The sequence below is a fragment of the Ochotona princeps genome, chromosome X (genome assembly GCF_030435755.1).
Source record: "Ochotona princeps isolate mOchPri1 chromosome X, mOchPri1.hap1, whole genome shotgun sequence".
Taxonomy (NCBI): Eukaryota; Metazoa; Chordata; class Mammalia; order Lagomorpha; family Ochotonidae; genus Ochotona; species Ochotona princeps.
In genome coordinates, this window is record NC_080865.1 from 80,536,461 (window position 1) to 80,551,596 (window position 15,136).

General features: G+C 48.5%; 1 protein-coding gene and 1 long non-coding RNA gene across 7 annotated transcripts in view; one reads left to right on the top strand and one right to left on the bottom strand.

Annotated features, from left to right (window-relative positions):
• Window positions 1–3,538: 3,538 nt before the first annotated feature.
• LOC131478483 (uncharacterized) lies at window positions 3,539–8,403 on the bottom strand. Its single transcript, XR_009244490.1, has 3 exons — window positions 8,272–8,403; window positions 3,889–4,009; window positions 3,539–3,813 (listed from the first exon to the last, which is right to left on the bottom strand). It is a non-coding gene; the product is annotated as an uncharacterized LOC131478483 (long non-coding RNA).
• A 135-nt stretch (window positions 8,404–8,538) lies between these two features.
• Window positions 8,539–15,136, top strand: part of LONRF3 (LON peptidase N-terminal domain and ring finger 3) — a 36,650-nt gene continuing 30,052 nt past the window's right edge. For 4 of the 6 annotated variants that reach the window (XM_058658273.1, XM_058658277.1, XM_058658276.1 and 1 more), the window contains exons 1-2: window positions 9,312–10,278; window positions 12,963–13,081. In XM_058658273.1, the coding sequence (XP_058514256.1) occupies window positions 9,462–10,278; window positions 12,963–13,081 (936 nt within the window). In that variant the 5' untranslated portion in view covers window positions 9,312–9,461. Of the gene's footprint in view, window positions 8,670–9,311; window positions 10,279–10,581; window positions 10,924–12,962; window positions 13,082–15,136 lie in introns of those variants that run through there. The other 2 variants (XM_058658274.1, XM_012927722.2) reach the window with 2 other exon arrangements.

The following is a 15,136-nucleotide window of genomic DNA, read 5'->3' on the forward strand; positions in this document are numbered from 1 at the left end:
AGCCACTGTCTGGGACAATTTGATGGCAGAAGGTTGACTTGCCGGGCATAGACAAAATAAATGTCTGTGACTTGAGAATCCTGAAAGATTCATATAAATTCCAGCCTTCCCCTTAATCAGTAAGTATTTACTGCACACCTATATGCAGTGCTTTTTGGGAGACACTCCCAGAGACAGAGAAGCAGATGCTAGGGCCTGGGGCAATGGCCTAGTGACTACATCCTCACCTTGCAAGTGTCACCATCCCATATTGGCACCGATTCGTGTCCCAGCTATTCCATTTCCCATACAGCTCCCTGCTTGTGGCCTGGGAAAGCAGTAGAGGACATCTCAAAGCCATGGAACTCTGCACCAATGAGGGATACACTGAGGAGTCTCATACCAGCAGATGGAAGATCTTTTTCTTTGTCTCTCCTCTCTGCAACTCCCCCTTTCCAATAAACATAAATAAATCTTAAATAAGCAGATGCTACTATTTACGGCAGCAAGGGGATCACAATCTATTTGGGAGAGATTAACAAAAAAATACATGCAAAACACCTAATGACTCAAATGACTCAAACACTGTTATCTATAATATCATGAGTCACTCAACTGTGCAGCCTCAGTCACTCAACTGAGTCAGGAGGGGTCACAGTGTGGGGACAATTTCACGCAAGACTTCCCAGAGGAGCAACATCTAAGTTTCAGAAGATGGGCAGCATCTTCCAGCTGGGTTGGGCAGTGACTTCAAGATATTTTCTCCACAGAGCCAAAAGTCTAATGCACACAAGGTTTCAGAGGGACTGTGGCTGGAAGAAAAACCCGAACTGTTGAGTAGGGGGAGAAAGGAGTGTTGGCAAGGGTCGGAAGGCAGACCTAAAGGATTTGATGGAAATACTGTGGCAAGGCTGAGTAATAAGGCACTTTGTTTGCCTACACAAAATCAAATTCTCTCACATAGACAGTTTTTACAGGAAAGCAACAAGTGTCTGTAGTTTATGAACAGTTGGGCTGTTTGCTTGAGGTAGCAAGGCAGACCGTCCAGACCATAGTCACCCATCCTTCAGTGAGCATGTACTGAGCAACTATGGTGCACTTGAAGCTGAGATAGGAACTGGAGACACATGTGTGCTCAAGACTTTGGCTTGCTGTAGTTCACAAACTATATGAGGAGGCAGACACTTGGGATGATGATGGTAAATTTTCTTAGGGGAAGTTTGTCTGTCTCCACATCCCACTCCCTCTGTCAGGTGACAGAAGAGGCCAAGTCCTTTCCCTCTGCAGACCTGCCATCAGGGTTTGGGGAGGGGGCCGGGGGCACGGGGGGGAAGCATCCATCAACTCTCCAGCAGGGATGGCCAGTCTGAAGTTCTCCTTTACAGTCTGTCTCAAGGCTTCCCACCTCTTGGGCAGCCTTCTTTCTGTACCTGCTGCCTCTCCCTACCCCAGGCTGTGCTGAATGCCTGTGCTAAGTGTGTGCATGCTTTAGCCCCTCCACAAGAGCACAGATCTTTTAGGGCGCATGTTCAGGCCTTCCTCAAGCTAATACGACATACCATAAGTTTATGGAAGAAGTAGATGTTTCATCAATGATCACTGGATGAATCAAGGGACTTTGGAATAACTAACACCATTAGTGGTGTATCTCTTCGACTTGCCCAGGGCTTGATTGTCTACAGAGGCTTTTCTGAGCCCTCCCTCCTTTCTTTCTTGGGACCTTCTCCACAGTCAGTAGTGAGGATTTTGCTCTTGTGGCTAGCTGTAATTCTACTGTGATGCTGCTGATCTCTCCTGGGACTTAACTTTGACCCCCATTTCCTGAGAATGTCACTGATCTGTGTCCTGGAGCTTATTCTGTGGGAGTGGAGTTGCAGGTCACAGGGTGCTGGTTCGGGATGAGTCTGCGCCACCAAACCTCCTTTTCATTCACACATTCACCTAATTTGTGGGATTTGAAGCAACACAAACACACACACACTCACTCACACACTGTCATTATCACTCATTACATGTGCAAAACCTTGCTATTCATAGAAATACTTCTCCATCACCTTGTTGATTCCTCAGGATAAGATTATTACATGTTTCTTTCATCAACTGTATACTACCTCATTGTTTATTTTTACTCATCCTGCCAGTTTTGTAACTCAGTGCTTCTCTCCAACTCCTTGAAAAAAAATCTTCACAGTTCAAATGCCTTGCATGAAAACCAACATATCCATGTATCTTGGTTGACAGTTTGAGGCTGATCACACTGTGTTCAGCAATTATAGGGCTGATCAGCAAACAGCTGATTTTCAGGGAAAATACCCATCAACTACAAGTGTTTTATGAAGACTGAAACCAGGTTTACCAAACGTATTAGTGATGGTTTCACAGTTTGAAAGTGTATTCATTTTTAATTAAATTTATTTATTTTATCAGTCTGTGATTCAGTTCTATATGATCTGGGATTTCTTACCCCCTCCCAAATCCTTGTCCTCCCTGCTCCCTCCCCTCAATTTCCCCCATGTTATTACAATAGTATAGTCCTTCACAGTCATAAATCCATCATTCTACTATTTAAGTGTATCCTGACATTGTAGGTCCAGCATCCTGTTGTCAAGATACATTGAACAGCTTCATTGGGAGTCCATCTTTGATTTGTAAGTAAAGAGGGACACTGCATTGAATCTTTACATTTATATGTGATGGTCTCTACTACACAGTTACTATATATCCCTGTAAATGAAAAGCCATAAAACAAAATCAACAGAGAAAGATAGAAAATTTACAACATGAAGTTAAATAACATGCTACTAAAAGACCAGTGTGTTTCTGAAGAAATAAAAAAGAAAAATCAAAGACCTTCCTGAAGTAAATGATGCTATTGTGTGACCTATGAGTCAGTGAGGAAATTAATAAGAAAAACAAAACCTTTTTGAGTGAATGAAAATAAAGACAAAAAATCAACCCTCTGTGATGTAGCAGAAACAATATTGAAAGTGTTATTGATCTTGTATTTTGCATATAGGTTGCCTTATATCAGAGAGAACATAGGATATTTGTCCTATTGAGATTGACTTGTTTCACTGAGCATAATGGTCTCTAGTTGGGACTATTTGATTCCAAATGGTAGCATTCAATTGTTTTCCATGGCTGAGTAGTATTCCACGGAGTAGAAGGCATTTAGAAAGTTATTGTTTGTGAATATGTGTTCTGTTCCCCTGGGCTTTCAGTTAGGCATTTGTGAAAAGAAGTGACTAGTTGTATCCCACAACCAATTGGCAGCCAAGGTTAGGACTTGGAGCTACTTTTTTCTGAGCCCCAGGCTCTTTGAGTCTCCCTGCAATGGAAAGGATTGCTTACTGGCTACTTACTAAATGGTAAGTAGAATGGAAGGTAAAATCATGACTTGAAGCTCAGGAGTTCAAATCCATAGTACATTGATGAACAATCAAACTTACTCAGATAAATTACCTCCTGAAATGATGATATGTTGCCCAGTAATCAGTAGGGAGATGGAAATTGAGCTGTTCAAGGATTTATAGGAGCCGGTGTCATGGTGTAGTAGGCTAAGCCTCTGCCCACAGCACCAACATCCCATATGGTTACTGGTTTGTATCATGGCTACTCCACTTCTGATCTAGTTCCCTGCTAATATGAGTGGGAAAGCAGTGGTAGATGGCCCAAGTGCTTGGGTCCCTGCATCCACATGGGAGACCCAAAGAAGTTCCTGGCCCCCCAGTTTTGGATCAACTCAGCTGTGGCCAACACAATGATCTGGAGAGTAAACCAATAGATGGAAGACGTCTCTCTCTGTCTCTCTCCTTCTTTCTCTGTAAAATCTGCCTGTTGAATAAAAATAAATATTTTACAATAAATCTTTTAAAAAGCAGGAGATTATATATAAAGATATAGTCTTACTTAACAGTACCTTCTCATCAAATGGACAGCAAATGTCCAGCTACAAAGTCAGAGTCCAGCCTGGGTTCTTTCCAGGTGTGTGACCTTGATCATTTGGCCTTCTTCAGACTTCACTGCTCACCTTAATGGAAAGAATCATGTTAACATCTGTTAACATCTGAGGTACTGGGCCTGGTGCAATGGCTCAATGGCTAAATCCTCGCCTTTCCTGCGCTGGGATTCCTTTTTGGCACCTGTTCGCGTCTCAGTGGACCTGCTTCCCTTCCAGCTCCCTGCCTGTGAACTGGGAAAGCAGTAAAGGATGGCCAAGTCCTTTGGACTCTGTACCAGCGTGGGAGACCCGGAAGAAGCTCCTGGCTCCTGGCTTTGGATCGGCACAGCCTTGGCCATTGTAGCATTAGGGGAGGTGAACAAATGACAGAAGATCTTACTTTCTGTGTCTTCTTCTCTCTGTAAATCTGCCTTTCCAATAAAAATAAAACAATCTTTAAAATTAAAAAGAAAAAACTACCTGAGGTACTTTGGCCCATACTGAGGTCATTAAGTCACTCTACAATCTGCTCCTTGCTTTTCTCTCTTTAACCTTCCCCCTTCTTTGTGTATCCTCTCTTTTTGCTTTAACTGTATTCACTTCCTTTCTGCAGCTTGCAGCCAGAGACCTTTATAAATGACCAACCCAGTCACATCATTCATCTGCCCAAACCCTTTATAGTAGCTCCCTATTTTCCCCAGAAAAAAATACCAACTCCTCCCCTGATCTACAAGATCCTTCCTAGCCTGGCTCCCCTGGCTCACTGCACACCTCAAATTCTAGGTCTCAGCCATAATAAACTAATAGGGATTCCTAAATGCAACAGTCACTCTCACCTCCAGGCTTTGTGCCAGCCTCTTGTTCTGTCTATAATATTCATTTCTTCCCAGTCCCCCTTTCCCTCCCCATAGCCCTGTGATGCTGCAGAATCCCATGATCATATTATCCACCTGGGAGGCGATCCTCCAATCTGAACTGCTCTTCTTCTGAGCTCCCCTGGCATCCAATGCTTCCATCTTCTTAGCATTCATCTGCCAAATAGCAAGCTGCCCTCTTCCTGGTTGATTTTTCCCACTCAGTTCAGCAGGACTGCAGCTTACTCATCATTAGGTTTCCATCAGAGGCTGCCAAACAAATGAAATGCGTTATGGACAGAAACCCACTGCATTAGTGTTGAACATTAGGCAATACTGTGTTAAGAGTGCTTAGTATTGTTGTCCTACTCACATATTTGCTAATAACTAATATCACATTTCAATGACATCATTCTGGTTCTTTCTAATCCAATACTACAAAGGATACCACTACTTATTGAACATTCAACTTGGACTAGGCCTTGTGATAAGATTTTACACTTATGATTTCATTACTCATCATAACAGCAATATTACAAGCTGGATCCTATTATAAGCATCATCTCTATCTTTTTCCAGATTAAAACCAAAAAGCAAAAAAAACAAAAACAAAAAAACTAAGGGCGACTCAAGAGGTTTGGTAGCTTGCTAAAAATCGCATTGCCAGATATCTTGAATCTACATTTTTTTAATGCAAGATCCAAACCCTCCCTTCAGATAAAAAAGCTATCAAGAGAGTGAAAAGGCAACTCATAGAATGGGAGGAAAAAAAACCAGATATCTAACAAAGGATTACTTTCCAGAATATGTCGAGAGCTACTGATACTCAACAACAATAAAAACATCCCAATTTAAAAATGGGCAGATGACTTGACTAGTTATTTTTCCCTCCAAAACACATATACAAATGGTGAAAAAGTACATGAAAATATGCTCAACATCACTAATCTTTAGGGACCTGCACATGCAAACCACAATGAGAGATAACTTCATACCCACTGGGATGGGTACCATGAAAAAAGGGAGTGTTGGTAAGAATGAGAGAAAACTGGAAACCCCATGCACCACCAGTGGGAATATAAAATGATGCTGCCACTGTGGATAATGTTATGAAAGTTCCTCAAAAATAAAATAGAAAAAATTTTAAAGATAAAAAAGAAAGAAAACAAACAAAACAAGAAGAAAAATAAAATAGAAGTACCATATGATGCAATTCTACTTTTGGGTATATACTAAAAAAAAAAAAAAGTGAAAGCATGGTAAAAAAAAAAATGGTATTTGTACAGTTCGATTTATAGTATAATAGCCAAAAGGTGAAGCAACTGAAGTATGTATCAATAGATAATTGAGTGAACAAACACTATATATATATACATAGTAACATACACACAGTATATATATATACATTGTATACATGTTACTATGTATATCTACACATAATATGTATACATAGTATATATATATGTTGTATACATATAAGTATTGTATACATAATGTATATGTTGTATACATTATATATACTATGTATATACATTGTGTGTATATATATGTATATATACACAATGGAATATCATTTAGCCTTAAAAAGCAAGGAAATTCTGATACATGCTACCACATGGGCAAATCTTGAGGTTATTATATTATGCTAAATGAAATGAGCCAGTCATAGAAATGAAAAGAGCTCCCTTGAATAGTTCAGTTGGTAGAGACTGAAAGTAAAACGGTGGAGCCTAGGGAAGTGGAGAATAGAGAGTCCATTCTGAATGAGCACATGAGTAGAGCTTGGATTTTCCAAGATGAAAAAAGTTCAAGAGGTGGATGGTAGTGATGGTTGAAGAACAACAACAAGGTGCTTAGTGTCACATTGTCATGGATTTATTAAAAGTGGTTAAAATGGTAAATGTTATGTATATCTTAGCACAATTGGAAAACCACCCCAAGCCCTGCTTCCAACCATTTCTGAGTTAGGCCGTTGTCTGGATTTTTCAGTTCTAAAACCAAATACAGGCTCTTTCAAACGCATAACTGTCAAACACACAGTATCTGCATGCCTATTCATTTCTCTATCACAGCCAGGACCAAGAGACACACCTGCTGGGCTTTCTCTTGTCCCTTTGCCTCCTCCTAGCTACAGCCACAAACCTGCTGTAGTGTTCAGCAACAGCTATTCAAGTTGCAGCACCCTGACGACTATAGACATTCCTGACAAAGTTTACGGTCAATATCATGCACATGCACCTGCCGAGAGGGGCAGCCTGGAGAGATCGTCTCTCAGTGCCTGCAGGACTGGGACCCTGTCTGCCCACTCTGGCCTTCTTTCATCTGTACTGCCAATAGGGAAAGGCAGGGCAAGGTGCATCCCTGATCCGCATCGGCAAAATAAGTCAGGGATAGCAGACATCTGTACTGTTAGGTGTGTCAAAAGAAGCAAAGCTCTTGAATTGCAGCTTTCATTGTTATCCATCACATGACTCTTGAGTAGAAGACTCTATCTGCTCGCACATACTGTCCGTCCTCACAGGCTCCAGAGAGAGCAGGCAGATAGATAATGCTGGGTTCACCCTGACTGCTTCTGCTAATTTTCTTGGCCTCCCTTTCCTCCTACTTATTAAATTCCCATCTTTCCACTCTGTCTTATTTTTAATAATTATTTATTTATTTACTTGGAAAGGAAGATTTACAAAGAGCGAAAATGTACACTAGCTCACTCCCTGCATAGGGACTAAGCCAAGACAAAGCCAGGACTAAGCCAAGACAAAGCCAGGAGCCAGGAGCTTCTTCCAGATGGCCCAAGTGGGTGCAGAGTCCCAAGGACTTGGGTCATCCTCCACTGCATTCCCAGGCCACAAGCAGGGAGCTGGAAGGGAAGCGGAGCAGCTGAGACAGAACTGGAGCCCATATGGGATGCTGGCACAGCAGATGAAGGATTAGCTTACTAATCCATTGTGCTGGCTGGCTCCTGTCTTGTATTAGAGAAAACTTCTGATGGTTGGTTGCCTGTTCATTGGGACCTTGGTGTTGACTCAAGGCAGGATTGGCCACTCAAAGAGATGAAGAGGCTGCCATCTCTAGCTCTGAAACATGACTTGATCCGTGCTAAAATCAGCCCTGACATTTGTGTGACAATGGCGGTCCCCAGTTTGGTCGACTTGCCCAAGTTTACAGAGCTAAGAAGTGGCCATAGCTCCTGGCGCTTCCTAAGGTCTACATGCAGCATCTGCAGGTAGACTAACAAGGAGGAGGTGCGGGGGGGAGGAGGAAACCCACGCCTGTCTCCCGGTTTGAGGCAGCATGACCATGGGGTGTCCCTTATTCCTCAAGGTTGGTAAAGCTTGTCTGCTCATTCCAGAGTGTGGGGGATCAGGAGGGAGATCAAAACGGCACACACCCTTGGCCACTATGCTGGCCTTAAGGGAGTGTAAAGGATACCCTTCTCCAGTCCTAGGACCCCTCTCCCTGGGACCACCCCCACTGTGAGCTTGCTCTCCCAAGTCTTACCTCCTGCGCCAGCCACCTGCAGGCCGCTCTGTGGACTGCTACACTTGAGCTGCAGCCCAGCCGCCTGCCATGCTCACAGGCCCCCAGAGCGCCCACCAAGCCCAGCAAAGCCGCGCCCAACCGGCCAGCAGCTCTCCTGTGGATTCTCCGGCCGGCAGCTGGCAGCCCGCCCCTCCCATCCCCCCAGCGCAGGTTGCCGGCTTGGGGGCAGAGGTGAGCGTGGGCGGCATGGAGTGGGGTGTGGGTAAGGGGCGGCCCATGCACGTGCGCCTCCCTCAGAGGCCGCCTAGCAAGCCAGTGGAGCAGAGCGCATCTCTGCGCGTTCCCTGCCTGCTGGAGAAGCGATACCCAACTTCTGTGGACGCCGGACCAGCTGGTTTAAGTGGCTTACAGCACAGGTAAACGGAGGAACCCTCAGAAAAGTGCACTCATTGCCTTTTGGGGATGCGGGTGGGCTCCCCGGGGAAGGCAGGGAGCCAGGAGTGGCGGTGGTGGTGGTGGTTGCGAGGGTTCGCCCAGAGTTTCCCGGGTTGGGTTGAAGGCAGTCAGGAGGGAGAGACTTCGCGAGGAGCCCGCCGAACTGCTTCTCTTTGTGGAGAGCGGCAGTGGGCCACCTGGTGGGGGAAGTAGACCCTACGGAGCGAGCCAGCGAGCAAGCCTCGCGGGGTCCCGCGCCTCTCCCTCCAGAGAGGGTCTAGGGGCACCGGTAGCGAGCGCTAACCAAGGGGACCTGTTTGCTGCTACTCCAAAGGTGGGATGGGGTGGAGTTTGAGAGATGCAGGAGCCAGAGAGAGGCCATGATTTGCCTGCGTTCCCCCCGAAAAGGAATCTCTGAGGTGCGGGGGGTTAATCAGGCCGAGCGTCAACACAAACAATCCCCCAAAGAAGCCGAGCAAAGCGAAGCCCCGAGAAGCAAGCGCAACGCGGTTACAAAACTGTCTGGTTTTGTAACAATTTCCCCGCCGCCGGCCAATGAGAGCTGAGCTGGCGCGTCACGTGGTGGCGCTTTATATAACACTTTGCTGAGACAAGACAGTTATTAGGTGGCGCGGGGCGGCCGGCATGGAGCTGGCGGAGGCGCGGCGGGGTTCAGCGCGTGGCGGCCCGGCGTCTGTCCAACTGCTACCCCTTGCCCTGTAGCCCCAGTCCCTAGACGCCTGTGCACCTCTGTGCATGTAGTCTTCTTCCTCATGGATCCCTCTCAGTCCGAACAGATGCTGAGGTTACCCGCTGAGGTGTGCACCGACAACTTGGAGGTGGCGGAGCCGGAGGAGAGGGAGGCTTCAGCAGTCCTCATGGACAGCGGTCGCGGCTCGGAGGCGGCTCCAGAGGGCCCCGCATCCCAACCCACGCGGGAGCCGGAGCCCGAGTCGTCTGCGAAAACGTCGACGCCGGAGAGCAAAGTCCTGCTCAAGCAAGCTGACTCCTTGGCGTCCAGGGGACGCCTCCGAGAAGCCCTCGAGGTATACAGGCGGCTTTCGGAGAGGCAGCAGCTGGTGGCTGAGCAGCTGGAGCAGCTGGTGCGCTGCCTGGCTGAACACATCCCGCCAGTCGGGGTGCCAGCGCCCTCGGAGGCGAGCTGCACGGCCAGCCGCTGCTCGGCAACGGAAGAGGCATTGGCGGCCGCGGCTGCGGCCACCGAAGTGTGGGAAGGTTTTAAGTGCCGGAAGTGTCATGGGTTTCTTTCGGACCCCGTGTCCTTGTCGTGCGGCCACACCTTTTGTAAACTGTGCCTGGAACGCGGGCGGGCCGCCGACCGGCGCTGTGCGCTGTGCGGAGTCAAGCTCTCAGCGCTGATCGTGGCCCCAGGGTGGGCACGCGGGACCAGGAGGGGTGGCCAGCAGCCGCTGCCGCCCCTGCGGGTCAACGTGGTGCTCAGCAGCCTCCTCAGCAAGTTGTTCCCGGGCCCGGCGCGGGCCTCGCAACTCCGGCACGAGGGTAACCGACTGTACCGCGAGCGCCAGGTGGAGGCGGCGCTGCTCAAGTACAATGAAGCAGTCAAGCTAGGTGAGCCCACTACGCCGCGGGGCCGGGCCGGGGTTGGCGGGACCCGAGAGGTGGGAGAAAGAACCTCGTGGCGGGACGGGGCGGGAGCCGCGTGGGATGAGGGGCGGGGGACCCTTGGGTTTGCACGGACCGTTGCTGAGGGGTGGCAGAAAGCGGGCTTTCTGGGACTTTTGTCTGAAGCGCGCAACTGTTTTGCTGTGTCGCCGTTGGTCTTTCCCTGCGTCTCCTGGGGGCTTTTGGGGCTCCATTTCTCTTTCTGACTCTTCGTCACTCTGTTCCCGACCCGCTCGGCGTCCCGGGCTCTACTTTCCTCTCTCCTTCAAGCGGCACTCCCTGGGGTCTCCTCCCTCTTCCACCTGCCGGCACCTTCCCAGTCCGGCGCGCTAGGAACTTCGCCGCCTTCGCACACTTGGCGCGCCGGGACCTCTGCGGATCCCAGGCAGCCGAAGAGCTCCGCTCGGCGGCGGCGGCTGCGCCTGCCGCTCCCGCCGCCGGGAGTTGGCCCTTCCGGGGGCCGCGGCTCCCTGTGGGGTGGGTCCGGCGTGGAATTAGGTCAGGAGAGCACTGGTTGCATAAGGACGGCGAGCGGCCCGGGCCGGGCGGCCCCTCCTCCGCGCGGGCGGACGGGATTGTGTAACGGCTGAGGTAACCGAAGTGGGCCACGCTTGCCTCGGAAACCATCCCGCGAGCGTGTGCGGGGGGAGGGGTAGAGCGCTCGCGCCCCGCTGCCCTGTGACTCATTGTCACCGCTTCCTATCACACGCTCCTCGGCTGAAATAGATGCCTCCTCTCCGCTTTCCTTGCCCCCCCCCCCGGCAGCCCGCAGCCTGCGCCTTGGCTTCCAACCCCTCGCGCCCCGTGCACCCCGTGCGCGACCCGGCCTGGTCATTGCCTTGGGATCTCCCGGGACTGGGAGATCGGTTCCGAGTGCGGCACACCCCCGCTCCGGCTGACTGCTGCTGCCTGCCAGAGGTGGAGTGTGAGCGTCGTCGCAGCTTCAAGGGCAATGGGAACTCCCCCCACCCCAACCCGCCCATTCACACACCCTCGGACCCGCGCTAGGCACCCGAGTTCTCTCCCGGCGCGTATCCATGGGTCCCACAAGCCCGGAACCCAGGAAGTGGCCGCCCATCCGCCGGCTGATAGTGCCAGGAGTTAAGCCCTGCTGGGCGCGCTGTCTGATGAAGCCCGCAGGGTGGGGGGGGTGGCGGGGAAGCAGCCGCTCTTGGGGGTAGGCAGGCAAGGCACTGGGAGTCTAGGGCACGCTGGACCGGATTCTGATGGGTGACAGGGGGGTGGGGTGGCCTGGAGTGTCCACGTGTTGAATCTCCCAAACTTGCAACAAGTAATGGGGGCGGAGGCAGAGAGGACAGCACAAAGCTGGCCCCCACCTACTCCTCCTGCCTGTGCCCATGTAAGACTGAGCAGCCATGGGGCCGGAGTGTGCTGTTAAGGGACAGAAAAGTTAAGGGACAGAAAAGACGGTTAATTCTTTGCTGGTGTTTTTGAGAACAAGTAATGAGCTTTCTAGCAAGCTCTCAGAATCTGTCTGGAGGGTAAACCATCAAAACAAGGGGGTAGTGGGAGAGAGGACAGCGAGGGTAATGTGGTGGAGACAGGCAGAGGTCACCTATGCAAGGGAAGACCCCTTCCTTCGAGCCCTTCCTGGCACTGACCAGGTAACTCCTCCTGGCCTCCCACCTCCCTGCCGCTGACACCACATGGCCCTGGCAGTTTTTCCTTGCACCAACTGTTAATAATCTGGGAGCAAGCAGGGCAGAAATATCGAAAACAACTTCACCCTTCTAAAAGGAAACTCCTTCTCTCCAGCCCAGCCTTGGTTCTGGGTGCTGGCCAATGCCCCCTAAGTGCTGTATACACCTACAGAAAAAGGAACCTATTATCCTCCTCACTCCCCCCACCCCAGCTTCAGTGTCTGACTAGTTAGCAACCACTCTGACCAGCTAGCTGTGTGATTATAAACCAATTCCTTTCCCTCTCTAGCCTTGATTTTTCCCATCCCAAGAATGGGTTGACGGAGTCAGATCATCGGTCTAGCATCTTCCAGGATGTTGCTGTGAGCCAGCCTTACCTTTTCTCCCAGAAGTCCAAATTCATTCACATTTAGCCATCTGTACTGACAGGGTGGGACTTTGTAGATACATTTTTGTTGTCTTCAGGCGAGTTTCCTACAGGCTTTATAGATGGACAGGATTGCTAATGTCGCCAGTTTTCCTACCTAGAAGGCTAACTTGGACTTGTCTTCCTGAAGGTCAGGCTAGAGGCTCCATCTAGCCCCCTCCCTTTCTTTCTTCCATGGCCCGTTTTTTTGTTGGTTATGCTTTCCCCAGAAGCCATTCTGTTTGCATTAGCTCCGTGTAGCCATGAAACAGGCTGCTAGGATTTCTCCTAGCTTGGAGTGCCTTAACATGCCACAGGCACTGCAGAAACTTCCAGGCTGGGCAAGAAGTTTCGCTCTGCAGTTGGAGACACTTAGACCTTGAGTGGCTGGGGCTGTGGGAGACAGAGCAATATTATGATGAAGCATGGATATAACATATTGGATTCCTGAAAGAAAAGTCCCAGATACCTTGTTGTTTGCTCAAGCTCCATCTTTGTGTGAGTCTTATCACATTCTTGTGTTGGGGACTATTAATGAGGACTTGTTTTTCTCATTTTGGCAGCTCCAAATGACCACTTGCTCTATAGCAACCGATCTCAAATTTATTTCACCTTGGAGTCTCATGAAGCTGCATTACAAGATGCAGAAATAGCGTGCAGGCTCCGTCCCATGGGTTTTAAGGTGAGTATGGGATGGGGCGGGAGAGTGGGACAGGCATTGTACACTAGACAGGAATGGGGAGGAAGGAAGCACTGCCTCCTTGGGGGCAGAGGGACACAATAGCCCTGGCAGAGCAGAGAGAAAGTTTTGTAAAAAGAGTGGAGGGCCCCTCTGCAAAGATGACTCAGGTCGGCAATGGAACTGAATTCTTCCCTGATTGAATATTCAGTGGATGACCTGCTGAGTACCCTGGCCCTCAAGAGTCTCAAGAAGATAGACTTGGAAGTCAGAGTACCTGTGTTCATGTCTGGGCTCTGTTTCTTTTACAGGCTGTTTGGGTTTGGGAAAATGACTGAACCTCTCTGTGCCTCATTGCATCATCTATAAAACAGGAGGATTCAGAGCATCTCCTAATTAGGCTTGTCATGAAGATGACATGGACACCTGTATGTGAGATGTTTGCAGTAGTGCCTGGCATGTAGCAGTATGTACATGTTCCTATCACCACCACCATCGTCATCACCATGATCTTCCAGGGGCAAGAAAAGGGAGAGAAGTGTTGCCGCTCTGGCCTGAACTACCACTGGTAGCCAGGTTTCTCAGATGCTTAGAAAAGATCTTCCCTGTCACAACACAGTTGTGCTGTTTTGAGTCCTTAATGTAGTATTCAGTGTGGCTCCCTGAATTCCCACACTTCTAAGTAATGTAGCAGAAGTGGGAAGAGATAGGCTAGGAATCTGCCAGGATGCTTACGATACAAAGGGTCGATTTCTGCATCTCTGTTGGCCCTAAGCCATATTTTACTTAGAAGATTAGATTTGACCCTGGGATCTGTTCCTTGCAAGCTTAGTGACCAAAGGTAAGTGGCTTTGCTGTCTGAATCCCAAGTATCCTTGTTTACAAAACAAAACTATTTCTATCTGTCCTGATTGTCTCACAGGGATCACAAGTGGCTGGTGGCCAAGAGAGCAGTCTGGGAAGCCAGCTTGGTCTTGGTGTAGTGCTTTACCTATCTGATCCCAGGGTGTTCTCCTTGGGAAGTCAACTTGTCCCAGCCTACTCTGATGGCACCAGGTGTATACACAATCCACCACAATTTTGATTATACAAATATCATACTTTCAGTGATCTTTGCACAGTGCCCAGTAGTCAAAACCTACTACATGCACATTCACATCAAGATGGACAAATAGTTGAAAATATGTTTTATCAGTTTAATTTAGGTTCTGTTACTTGATGAATTTCTATGTCAAGTTTGTGAAAACTTTTGCATTTTGGAACTTAAGATAAAACATTATGAACCTCTATATATTGTTGTTAATATTAGGGTGAATTTTGTATGTCCTTTTAGTTTTTTTTTTAAAAGAAGGATGTATTTATTTATTTATTTATTTATTATTTGAAAAAGAGAGAAAGAGATCTTCCATTAATTGAGTCACTCTCCAGATGACCACAATAACCAAGGCCAGGCCAGAGCCTGAGAAGTCTTTTTTTTTTTAAGATTTATTTATTTTTATTGGAAAGGCGGATATACAGAGAGGAGGAGAGACAGAGAGGAAAATCTTCGTCCGATGATTCACTCCCCAAGTGCCCACAATGGCTGGAATTGAGCGAATCTGAAGCCAGGAGCTCTTCTGGGTCTCCCACGTGGGTGCAGGGTCCCAAGGCTTTGGGCCGTCCTCGACTGCTTTCCCAGGCCACAAGCAGGGAGCTGGATGGGGAAGTGGGGCTGCCCATATGGGATCCCAGTGCGTTCAAAGCGAGGACCTTAACCACTACGCTATTGTGCCGGGCCCACCTAAGGAATCTTAAACAGGAGTTTCATTTTTTCCATACTGATCAGGTGGTTTATGATAAGAAAACCCCATTGTCTTGGGGGTAGGGGGTAGACTTGAAATGATGGGTGTAATTCTAAATCACATCATACTTCCTCCAATTTGTATATTTCCCGTCATTTCTCTGTGCAGGGAGGGGATTCATGTGGAAACCCTTTTCTGGCCTGTCTAGCCAGGCTCCTTGGTTCTCAGCCCATGTGGCATAGCTCTCAGTGGGGTGAGCTGCCACATGGAGGATGTG